The sequence below is a fragment of the Scyliorhinus torazame genome, chromosome 19, assembly GCF_047496885.1.
Source record: "Scyliorhinus torazame isolate Kashiwa2021f chromosome 19, sScyTor2.1, whole genome shotgun sequence".
In the NCBI taxonomy this organism is placed as follows: domain Eukaryota; kingdom Metazoa; phylum Chordata; class Chondrichthyes; order Carcharhiniformes; family Scyliorhinidae; genus Scyliorhinus; species Scyliorhinus torazame.
The window spans coordinates 71,527,124-71,540,047 of record NC_092725.1 but is presented as its reverse complement, the minus strand read 5'-3'; the positions used below and the strand labels follow the sequence as shown (position 1 = coordinate 71,540,047).

Below are 12,924 nucleotides of genomic sequence, written 5' to 3'. Positions count from 1 at the left end.
TCTTGGGAGTGGACAGGAAAGTTGAGTTAAGGCCGATGGTTCACCATGATCACAATGAATGGTTGAGTAGGCTCGAGGTGTGGTATGGTGGACTCCTATTTTCTTATGTTCTTTTAGAATTATATGGTTCATCAGGACCTTTGGCCTGTGGCATTGCTGAAATGACCACAGGAAAAACAACATAAATAAACCTCAGCATATTATTCATAAGTATTTCAATTATGTGTGATAACGTTTGCTCAAAATTGGCATTATTTGAAGAAGTTACTCCAGGATCATTGAATCAAGTGTTGATTAGGCTCACTGATGGCAATCAACTTTGAGTAAGAGAGTTATGAGTTAAAGCCTCAACCTGCCTAGGACTTTAGCACAAAATCTAGGCAGTTAAAGGTTTGGGGGAATCCTATATTGTTGGTGATGTTTTTCATTTAAGGAATTCAACTGTCTGTCTGTCCCAAGTTGATGTAAAAGATCCCATGATGCCATTTGAAAAGCAGGGAAGTTTGCCAACTGTGTCAGCTAACACATCACAAATAGCAGATTAACTGGTCATCTCTCTGATTGGGGTTTGTAGGACCTTATTGTGGTCTCTGGGTTGGCTTAAACAGACGAAGGATGCAATATGTAAATGAATTATTACAACAAATCAAATGGAGCAAATATTCGTAAGTATTGGAAATGGTGTTTCAGATGTCAGAATAAAAAAATTTCAGGTTGATGCTCCAGGACTAATGTGTCGTGCAATCTGTATGCTTCTATTTAAAGTTGTCGAATCAAATTTTTGTAATGGAAATCCTCAATTTCTTCCATGACTGCCATTTTTTGGAACAGATTTGCTCGTTATTTTCTCCTGTTTTTACAATCTTTTCTTTTTCTGTCAATTTTTATTTAAAACGTTTTAGTTCAAACGTTTCCCTTGTTACCATTTCAGTTTTTTCACTCCCTTCTTCGAAACAGCACAATCATCCTGCGAAAAAACGTCTGCAAACATTTTCTTTGATTGGGAGGGATAATGACTGCAAGAATTACATGTCTGTTTATTCAATATAACATCGTTACAATAGGTTTCAATCTAATTTACATCACTGCACCACAGATTCTAAAACAATTCATTGAATAATCTGAAGGCGATATTTAGGTTTCATTGCCTATCTGATATTTAAACAAAAACTCTCTTTTTATACCTGCTTCACATTGTGTATATTATGTTCCAAAGCAAATGACTAAAACTATCTTCATATCCCGCAACATATTCCATTGTGATGTAATTGGACTTGTTCAGGGGTGGGGACAGTTCAGTGGTGGGGGGCAATATTAACTGAAAGACCTTGTTCGAAATGAAACAGTTGTGATGGTGATGTAGCAGTTAGCAAATGCACCTATAATTTATACACTCTGCCACCCCCTGGCAGAGGTTTTGTATTACAGTATCACTGTGCCCAGATTATGGCGTGGCCCTCCACATATCAGCAGCATTTTTTGACCCCGTCATCATTACTTCTTTCAAGAATTCTTTTCTCCTGAGTGATAAATCTTTCATAAATGTTACTTGTTGAGAAAAGTATATTTTATTATAAACATGTATCAAAACAAATTACAGCAAATAAACACCCCGGGAAGCATACTTCCCAGCAATTAACTATACAGTCTGTACAGATTTTTTCTCTTTTTCACCCTAGCAGTGCCTCACTCCATACTCCCCAATTGATCTCAGCTTTCCATTTCTCCTTGATCTTCACCACACGCTCACCTCCCTGCTCCACCAGGCACTTGTATATATCCCCAAATCTTCCCTCCCCTTCCACATCTGGAAGCAGCAGTCGCTCCAGCAGTGTGTATCCCGGCAACCTAGGGAACCCCTACAGACCTTTCGCGCAAAGTCCCTAACCTGCAAACACCTGAACTCACTCCCCCTCGGCAGCTCTACCCTCTCCCTTAGCTCCTCCAGACTGGCAAACTCTTCCTCCAAATACAGTGTCATGTGAATGTCCCTTTAAGAAAAGTGTATTTTAGCAAATTGCTGCAGTGATGTCATTGTGTGGGTGGAGCTGGAATGTGATTCTGCTTTTTAGTTTCATTTTGAGTTGGAAGCTCTTTTTGGCTCTGTGTTTTAGTTTTACTTTCAGTTGGAGAGCTGCATTCAAACCAAGCAGACGCATACTGGTGTCTCTCTACATGTTAAACAAGTTGTTTAGATCACTTGATAATTTAAGAGTGATAACTTCTCTGTGGAGAATTCAAACCTACTGTCTTTGTTAAAAAAGTGTTTTGGCTTATGGATGTTGTTAGGAAAGTTACCAAGGGTTACCGACAGAGTACTGCATCCTTTTGGGGAGTTATCAGTGTTGGTAGTTGGTAAGATGTTTACTGTGGGTTTACAAAATGTTAACTGGATTCATAGAATAAAAATTGTTTTTATTTAAAAATACTTTTAGTTCTCTGTTGCATCACACCTGTAAAGTGGGCCTTTGTGCTTCCCATAACCAAAATCTATTAAAAGTTGTGGGTCAGGTGAACTTTATGATGTACTTTGGTGTTCTCTAAACCCTGGTCCATAATTAAAGATCCCTCTTGACCAGCCCCAGCATGTTGAGAAATTAAACCCATTTAGCAGATCAATTCATAGGCCAGGAGATTTTTTTTGAATGGCGGGATTTCCCTTCCCACCATTCGAAGAATCGGTGGGAAACACATCCCTGCTGACTCTGCCTCTCCTGCTGCCATTTGAATGAAATGAAAATGGCTTATTGTCACAAGTAGGCTTCAAATGAAGTTACTGTGAAAAGCCCCTAGTCGCCACATTCCGGCGCCTGTTCGGGGAGGCTGGTACGGGAATTGAACCGTGCTGCTGGCCTGCCTTGGTCTGCTTTAAAAGCCAGCGATTTAGCCCAGTGTGCTAAACCATACGTTTCATACGTTAACGGGGGTCAGTTGGCTGCAGGTGGGACTTCTGCACCTCAATTGGGAGGAAGTCCCACCTTCGAGAACTGCCTGTCAATCTGATTGGCTGGCAGCTCTCTAGTCTGTGCAGCAACAGGAGAAGTGATGGTCAGAGAAGGACGACAGAGCCCAAGTACCAGAACTGGATGGAAAGTTAAGATTTTAGGGTCCCAGGGCAGGGAGGATAGGGAAGGCATGGGGTGAGGAGCCAATTGGGAGAGCCTGGCTTTTTGCAGGACGGTGAACGGGAAGGTCCGTCAGCCACTGGCCCGTCCAGGGGAAATGCCCAAAGTTAAAAGGGAACTTCTGATGGAGGTGCCACTCCCCACCCCAACTTCCTGCCTAAGCCCAATCATTTTCGGTCTTTCCCCACATCCAGGAAATCCTCCTGCCAGCCATAAAATTGAGGCTGGTCGGGAAACGACCTTTAAGTGGCCAGAAAATTGCCTGCTTTAACGTAAAATCCCAGCAGGAAGCCCATTCTTTCTATTTCACGAAGATAAATTATTGCGGATGCTGGAATCTGAAACAAAAACAGAAAATACTGGACATACTCAGCAGGTCTTGCAGCATCTGTGGAGAGAGAAGGGAGATAACGTTTTGAGTCGGGATGACTCTTTGTCAAAGATTTTATTTCACTCTGCCCTCCTTAAATACCTGCCGGCAGGCGAGTGAGAGGTTCAGGCCACAAACCTAAAAACTACCACTTGTAACCTAATCAAGTGCTGCACAACCAGCAGCTGTTCATTAATTATGGCAATGAATGCCACTGTGTGAAGCAACGATAATGTTACATAAAAGCAATATTGTGAACATCGATCCTGGCCCTGGGTCACTGTCCATGTGGAGTTTGCACATTCTCCCCGTGTCTGTGTGGGTCTCATGTCCGCAACCCAAAGATGTGCAGGATAGGTGGATTGGCCATGCTAAGTTGCTCCTTAATTGGAAGAAAAAAATAATTGGGTACTCTAAATTTGTAAAAAAAAAGAAATAAGATTTTAAAGGTTTATGGAATGGACATTAAATGCTAGCCTTGCCAGCAACTTCCACAGCCTTCAATGAATAAAAAATAACTCAAATCTTGGTTGCTTCATTGGGCCCATTCATTGGAATAATAAAAATTGGGCAGCCAATGGCAGTAATGCATTAAGTTGGATCACCAGGGTGGCATGTTGGGAGATAGGAATGGGAAGAGCTTGGGGCTGAGGTGATTGAAGGAAAGACTGGGACATGCTCATGAGTGGAACTGTAATTGAACTCCAGTCTCTACTTTCTTGGATGTAGAAAGTGTTTAGAATGGGGAGGGGGTGGATGAGTGATGGGGGAAATTATAGAGCTTCAAATATTATGTATTGTTATAGGAAGGTGATATACCTCAAATAAATCTACCAGTGCCACATCGACTACCCATCAATTTGACACTGTTGCAGCAATTCACAGCCCAGCAGTGGAAATGAATTTTTAGCTGCAATTCCTGGTGGTTTCCGTTGGGCAAAGATAATTTAAAACATGGGAAGAATGACATCAGTGGTTTGCATTCACCAAACAAAAATAAAACCTAGATATTTGCTTTCCAGTTTTTTGTTAACACATCTATCCTTTTCTTGACACATCTACCCTTTGTCAACTGGCGTATTGAGCTGGATTGGGAGGGATACTGGACAGCAATTTGTAGAATCATTTGGTAGTGATTTTCATGATAATCTCCAACTAAGCTTTTTTTTTCTCTTGGTGGAAGAACCTTGCAGGTACCGTGGAGCTCTTGGTGCGTTTCCTAGGAGTGTCGTATGACAAGACTCAAATGGAGTCTGTAATTGAACACTGCCATCAGCTTGTGGACCAATACTGCAATGCAGAAGCACTTTCTATTGGAAGAGGTGAGTGCTATGAAAAGTAGAAGGTAGGATATTTTGACTGCAACATGACAATGGATGTTGCTGTGTGAAGCAATGATAATGTTACATAAATGATATTTGGGGTTTCAAAGAAGCCGGAGCTCATGGAGAGGAGGAAGGCCGATGTCATGGCCTTCGCCTTTCTGACTGCACGGTGACACATTTTGCTGGAGTGGCAGTAGGCATTGCCACCGGGGGTAGCAGCATGGAAGGCACCTAAGAGAAGCGTACAGTGACTATGTTCTTGATTTTTCACTGCAGAGAGACATTTGCATCTTTCGGCAGAATTCCATCTTTTTGATCATGGAATTCCGCCCTTTGAAATATTTTTCTGACCTCAGCTTCCTTAGATATGGCAGAAGTGTGTTTGAAATCTATCACGCTATAAACATTCTGAATACAACAACAGAAAGGGAGCAGACTTACTATTAAAATAAAAACAAGGAGTTGATCTCAGGTCTGGCAACTTCAGTGGAGAGAGAAAAAGAGTTAATGTTTTGAGTCCAATATGAATCTTCTTCGGCACGGACTTGCTTTCGATCAGGCAGAGTGGGATATGTCTGTGCGCAGTGTGCCTGTCCCTGTTTGCCTGTGCAATGTGTTGACATGTGAAACGTGGTGCCGGATCATGAGCTCTCTGGTTGAAGCCCCCCCCCCCCAATGAAGCATCGGGTAATAGGCCTTTCCTCTACTTGTGCTGCAACTTATGTATTCTTTAAAGCTGCTTAGCTTTACTGACCAGTAAGTAAAGTTAAACGTGACTACATTATTGAAAATGAGCATACACAGTTGCATTGACAGAAGACGGACAGCGTTCAATTTGTAATTTTGTTTTAGCAAATATTGCAAAATGAGGCAAAAATATGAATTTTACAAACATTGCTTAAACTAATCTTGAAATTGTGGTTGCCATTATCTGTTTGGATAAATCCATTACAATGAATCAAAGATCTATGTAACTAACAACAATTTGCATTTATAAAGGGGCTTTAATGTAATAAAATGTCCCAAACGATTCGGGAGCATTATAAAGCGAACTTTGACACCGAGCCACAGAAGGAGATATTGGGTCAGAGTGCCAACAATTTGGTCAAAAAGCTAGATTTTAAAGAGCGTCTTCAAAGAGGAATGTGTGGTGGAGAGGTTTAGGGAGTGAAGTCTAGAGCTTGGGGCCTTGACAGCTGTAGGTATCTCCACCAGTGGTGGAGTGATTAAAATCTGAGGTGCTCAAGGGGCTGGAATGTAAGGAGCACAGATATATTCGAGTGCCATGGAGCTGGCAAAGATGATGGAGATAGGAAGGGGCAAGGCCATGTAGGGAATTAAAAACAAGAGTGAGAATTTTTTTTATTTTATTAAAGTAAATTTAGAGTACCCAATTCATTTTTTCCAATTAAGGGGCAATTTAGTATGGCCAATCCACCTACCCTGCACATCTTTGGGTTGTGGGGGCGAGACCCATGCAAACACGGGTAGAATGTGCCATCTCCACACAGTGACCCAGGGCCGGGATCGAACCTGGGACCTCGGCGTCGTGAGGCAGCAGTGCTAACCACTGCGCCAACGTGCTGCCTTAAAAAGTGAGAATTTTTAAATAGAGGCATTGCTTAACAGGAGACAATGGTTAGCGAGCCCAGGGGTAACAGGTGAACAGGACGTGTTGTGATTAAGGAGATGAGCAACAGATCCCCTCAACTTTCCAGACCAAAAAATGTGGGAGGCTGGCCAGGAGTGTATTAAACTAATCAAACCTAGAGGCAACAGAGACACAGGTGAGAGTTTCAGCAGCAGATGAGCTGAGATAGGCGTGGAGACGATGTTACAGTGGAAATAGGAAATCTTAGTGATGGCCCACATATGCAGTTGGAAGCTCATCCTGGGGTCAGCAGTCTGGTTCAGCCTCAAAAGGGGGATGAAATTGGTAGCTGGGGAACAGAGTTTGTTATGGGGAACGAATACAAAGGCTTCAGTCTTCTCAGGATTTAATTGGAGGAATTTTCTGCTCATTCAGGATTTCAAATGGACACGAGAAGGGATTGCGTGGGATGGTGGTGAGGTTGTCAATCTACATGAGGAAGTTGCCATGTTTATAATAGATTACAATTGACATGAAACCTCCTTTAAGCTTGTGATTTGCAACTTCTGCCTTTGGAACTGAAGCATGTTCAACTAAGCTGAGCTATAAAGGAAGTTAAATTCAGTATTTTTGATTGTGGTCTGGATTGGATTTGTTTATTGTCACGTGTATCAAGGTACAGTGAAAAGTATTTTTCTACGAGCAGCTCAACAGATCATTGAAGTACAAAGGAAGAAAAGGGAATAAGAGAAAATACATAATAGAATATACAATGCAACTACATAAGAACCGGCATTGGATGAAGCATACAGGGTGTAGTGTTAATAAGGTCAGTCCATAAGAGGGTCATTTATGAGTCTGGTAACAGCAGGGAAGAAGCTGTTTATGAGTCTGTTCGTGCGTGTTCTCAGGAGTTTCCTTTGCGGACAGAATTGGGAAGTTAGGTCCAAAAATGTTCCCTCATTTGTCACAAATATTCAGCCCTTTTTGTCTGCACTCACCCGTATCACAGTACCTTGCTGCATTAAACTCCCAAACACAGCTCACCATGACAGCGTGGTTAAGATGAGTAATTCACAATGGGTAGGGACACCTATTCTTTCACTGAGGTGGCCATGTGACCATATCTTTTGTATGAATTCCAGATTGCTTTGTGAGGTGACTTCACTTTCACCATGAGGAATATAAATACACATTCAACAGATACCTTGCTTGTAACGTTGCTTTCAATTTTGCTAACCTTTTTATCATGACCTGAAGATTTTTGCTTTCGCTGTTTCCATGGATTCTGGCACGCCTCTGGTCTCTTTACCCAAGCAGGTATTGTTCTTGTATGAATGCTGACACTTTTATCAGGCTGTTAGACATTCATCACAAGGTATTTTCCACTGTTTGGTTCCGCATTCACAACTAACCATTGAATTGATGGCTTGTCTTGCTCTCAATTAGTCCAGTAATCCACCCACTGCTCATTTTACTCATTAGAAAAGGGAAAAGTTGCAAAAAACAAAAGTTATCACAATTTTTCTGAATTGTGGAAAGCAAACATTATTGCTCAGAGCTCGAGTATGGCATCAGGTAGTGAGTGTGGTGTATATCTGAAGAGCATGTCATTGGGTTGTTGGTTTGATGGAACGTGGCACCAGACACCGGCTTTTATGAAGGGCTATCAGGAAGTACGTTGATTTGATGTTGGTGCAGCAGATCTCATCTTCTTTTGTGGAGCCATTGGAATTCAGGATCTAATTTCACCACAGGAACTTTAAAAACATACTATTACACTTCAAAATACATTATTAATGAGAACTCTAAAATGTCTACCTGGACCCATCTTCACATTTCTGGTTCATTTGTTTCCACTTGGATCTTCCTATGGTTTGTTGTGTCAAAATTGTCCTTGATTATTTCTGATGAGATTAGCTAAACTATACCCGCACAACGTTAAATAATAATCACGGTTGTAGTTTAGTTGCCTATGCTTTCACATTGTTTTAATTTTTAAAAACATTTTTTCATGTTTTGCTTTTATTTCTGGAACAAATATACAATTATCCAAAGGAAGGTTTTGGGTGAAAAATAATTGGCTGAAATGCTGCACATTCATTTGCTTTCATTTTTCAGTTTTTTTTCCTTAAATTTTGTTTATGTTTGAAGCATTTTGGTTTCTTCTTCCCTTTTGTTTTTAGCACATCGAAACTGAAGACCTAGTGTAATTGGTGAGAAGGTAGACTAGCGTTATCCCATTGCCCTTCCTTGTGTTTTGTGGCTTTTCATCCAAACCTGCACATATATATTTTACAGCAAGGTGGGTATTCCGTTCTTTATTAGTCAATAGTATTTCTTCAGTTATTTTTATCTTATGCTTTTGATTAAAGGATAAATACATTCCAATGGGAAACTAATTCCTGGTATCGCTTGTACCACTTTCTTATCGCTCCATTTATCTCAGACTTCTTTTACCTAAAGAGAATTATGTGGAAGTAACTACATTTTCATTCAAGTCTTGAAACTGAAGTGGTGACAGTACTGTAATTTAAAGAATAAGAAATATTCACAGTAATTTAGTTCCTCCAACTCTCAATTTTGATTACCTTGACAAAGAACCTTCTCAGCTTCTTGTGGTTTTAACTCCGTGCGTTACGATCCCAGTTGGTTTTACTATTGGACAGGAAGGTGCCAGAATGGAACTCTAGCTCACAAGACCCTAATTTGTTTTGTTTTTTTTAAAAAACTGTGAAGGAACAGTCACAGAAATGCCAATTAGCTTTTAACAACATCAAAAATGTATTAAACTTAAAGTTTGACTCCTTCACTCCCACTTATCTTCACAAATGATCACAGATTTCAAGGATAACACCCTACAAATGACAAATGCCACTCAATCAATCTTTCATGGATTAATCCTCAAATTCCCCCCAAATGTCACATGAGGGTTTCCAAACTCCACTCTCAAAATGACACACTTTAAAATCTTGCAAACAATGCTTTCAATTAGCTGTTTTCATTCAGGATCCACCTCCAGGTTTTCCAACTATCCTCTCAAACAAGGCTTCCTGTCCACTGTTGTAGCAAGGATCCACCTCCAGGCTTTACAACTCTTCTTTCAGGATTCCTTTGTCTTGAATGCTTTTACACAAACTACTGAGATCCAGCCACCGATTGTTCTATAATTATTTCACCTATTGCTCCACAGTCTGTGGTAAGGTATCACAAACCTAAGAACCACCAGATATTTTTCTGTCTTCTTACTAGCCAACTCCTGTTCAGTTCTGCTGGTGGCTTCAATGAACAGTACCCTCTTCTAACTTCAGACTTCCTGGAAACCTATCTGAATTTCTCTAGTTTCCTTAACCAGCTGTTCTTTAGATTTATGGTACTTGCCGTACTCCATTGTATGGCTTTTCTTCTAGCAAAGCTGAGAGATGTTCCCTCTCTCTCTACAAAGCTCCTTCTCCTCTGGCTTCCAGGTAAAAACTAAACTCAAAAAGGTCTTCTGCCTAAAAGTACCTCTGGTTGCTAAGCATCTCATCATTTCCCAAAGCTTGTTTACCCTACATGTCATAAACATTTAACAGTTTGAACTGAAACAAAGCCCTATACGTGCAAACACTTTTGTTTAAAGTTTTACCCTTTCCTATGCAAAACCACTAAATTAAGCCCACTAAAATATATACCTTATTGTATTAAATATAAATAAAGCTAATTTAAACTACCTTTGTTTTCCTGACAAGTTATTTACTTATTCCTGCTACAGTTGTCATATCCTCTAATCTCTGGGCTTTAGTGAGACCTCTAGACCTGGTGCTATCCCTCTTTATATCCCCAGATGTGTACCTCTGTTGTTTGCCATCTCTTTAGACACTTCATTCATTTCTTTGTCCTTGAAATTTGCTAATGTTCATTCTTCTCTAAGGAAGATGATGCCTCTTACTTGCCCAACTGCTGTCTTAATTTCTTTCTGATTTCTAAAATTATGAAAACCACTGTTAACTCATGAGTTGTGGCCTAATCCATTATTACCCATGTTATTTCAGTATGTTTGGATCACCAGTGTTCTGCCATATTACGCTCTTGCTAGAGTTCAACTCTGGTACGCTTAAGCGAGTCATTTCTTAATTTCATTGGATATTTCCAGAGCTGCTGTTAGGGTTGACACTCTCCCGTGTCTTCTGTTAAACTCTTTTTGTGCTGCAGTTGATGGCTTATCATTTGACACTTTCGTCCAAGAATTCTTTTAAATATTCTGTTAGTTGACTATGCCTATTTCCTCCACTCAGCATCCATATTTTCTGTTGATGACTCCACTCTATTCGTAAACTTACTTTCAATTGCACACTTTTGATGCACAACATTTTCATTCCTTTCTCAATGTATCAGATGAATCACTACATTGCCCTTCAACAGAACAATTAAATGATTGTTTTCTTTTTAGTTCTCCAAAGATGCAAGGACTTATTTAATCCTTTGCTGACATATGATCTGAGGTAGAGATTTAACACGATCGTCGATTCTCTGCCCTGTACTCCTTGTCTTGAGGCTACACAGCAGCAACGCCGTCACTGGAAATTACTGCTATAGTTTCTTCGTTCCATTCAGAATCCCAACTAACAGCATCCTTCACTTATCTTTGCTGGTTCATTCTTGATTCTACAGTGCTCAGAGTGTTAAACACTTTTTCCTTCAAAAATTCTTAATTTTCATCTAACTCCCTATTATTCACAAGATTTGAAGACTGCTCTAACACCAGTGGAGCATGAGCTAACATCTCATTTTCACTCTTCAGTAGGATGCAAGAAAACAACTGATCATTTGCTAAGTGATTCATCACTTAACCTTACTGTCCAATTCTTTGCTCTTCACTGTGATCTATTTGGTCTTATTAGTTTTATTAATATTACCCTGATTATTGCTGCTCTGTTTCCTCTTTTATTCATGCTACCTCTTAACTATGGAAGCATACGTGCTTTTCTTTTTACTTGCGTTCTCAGATTGTGGAAGTACTCACCACGCCAGCTCTTATTCCAACTCATTCTTACCCAGGGCCTCAAAGTGTTAAACTCTTGGCTCTCTCAGTTTTCTCTTTCTTTTACAATATAGAATATTTTAAAACACAATCCATTTCCTGATTTATCCTATAATCCATCCAACTGTCAATGGCATCTTGATCTTTGGGCTTGGCTCCTTCCTTAAATTCCTTTTGAATAAAACGGAGTAAGAAACGTGATATAAAGGAAGGAATGTGTTAGGACTAATTTCTTTTCACAATATATGAATAAAATAGATAATATTTCAAGTGGTTGTAACCAATATTTTGGAATAGCCAGCTAATGATGTGAAGGGCCCATAGTGTTCTTCAATACTTAGGTCTGCATCACAACGTAGGGACCTACTTCCTGCTCCTTTGATCCCCTTCCAGTTAAAATGTTGACCACCCAACATACATTCCTGCCTCCCATTTTATCTGGCATGGTAAATAGCTTCCTCTTCTCGGGTACTGTCCTAACTATGTTTTCAAAAAAAATCTTTGTTGACCCATTCTCTCATTAAAAACTATCAATCCAACGTCAAACTCCTTTCCTCTCAAGTCCTTGAGTGTTTTTTTAACTCCAATGCTATACCTCCTTATCCTTCTCAACTTCTCTGCAGTCTTTCACACTTCTGAATACACATCCTTCTGTACCATTGTCTCAAGTTGAAGCTGATCAACTGTAGCATCCCGTTTGTTGAAAAGTTGAGCTTGTAATCTCTCAACTGCTCCACCACAATGATTGCTGACTTCTGTAATATCATCCGTTAGCATATCTGTTGCCAAAACCTTCATCAGTGGCTTTGTCAACTCTGGACTTGACTATTCAAATGCTCTTCTGACCGGCCAACCATCCTTACTCCCCATGAAATTCAGCTCACCCAATACTTTGCTACCTGTATCCTATCGCATTCACCCATCATCCCTGCCTCCGCTGAACTACTGTGGCTACCAATCCCCTAACATCTCTCATTTAAAATTTTCACCCTCATGTTTAAAGAACTTCATGTCATTACCTCTCCCTCTCCTTGCAATCGTCACTAGTCATAATTCTGCATTCTTTCAGTCGTGACCTTTTGCTCAACTCCATCTCCTTCGCTCCATCATTATAGTGGCTATGCCTTTGGTTTTCGACACCGTCTGTGGAATTCCCTTCCTCAACCTCTCTGCGTCTCCATCAACCTTTACTCCTTTAACACTCATTAAAACTAACCTTTTTGAGAACATTTTCATCACACCTAATATCTGCTTTGGTCCTGTATTGCTCTGCATCTGGAAGATATTTCTGTGCAGTGTCTTGGAACGTTTTTCATCTTGGATGGCATATTTAAAACAAAAACCACTGGGAACCAGTCCGACTGTAATGTATAATATGGGCCACAGCTGCATAGTTTTCAAAATTATATTTTATATTTAAGTTTTAATTAAATTTTTTTCACCCCTATTTCCGGTTGCAGCTGTCTTAACATGCTACTGTCGCCATCTCT

At 40.2% G+C, this 12,924-nt stretch overlaps 2 protein-coding genes across 3 annotated transcripts in view; one reads left to right on the top strand and one right to left on the bottom strand.

Annotated features, from left to right (window-relative positions):
* pnpla3 (patatin-like phospholipase domain containing 3) overlaps positions 1–12,924 on the bottom strand; it is a 153,657-nt gene that overhangs the window by 117,329 nt on the left and 23,404 nt on the right. The gene's annotated exons all lie outside the window — the stretch shown is intronic.
* sult4a1 (sulfotransferase family 4A, member 1) overlaps positions 1–12,924 on the top strand; it is a 68,211-nt gene that overhangs the window by 42,180 nt on the left and 13,107 nt on the right. Inside the window, exons 6-7 of one of the 2 annotated variants that reach the window (XR_011936481.1) lie at positions 4,679–4,817; positions 8,598–8,716. Coding sequence is in view for 1 of the 2 variants with exons in the window: in XM_072484523.1 (XP_072340624.1) it covers positions 4,679–4,817 (139 nt within the window). In the remaining variant the exon portion in view is untranslated. The remainder of the gene's footprint in view (positions 1–4,678; positions 4,818–8,597; positions 8,717–12,924) is intronic. The other variant, XM_072484523.1, reaches the window with a different exon arrangement.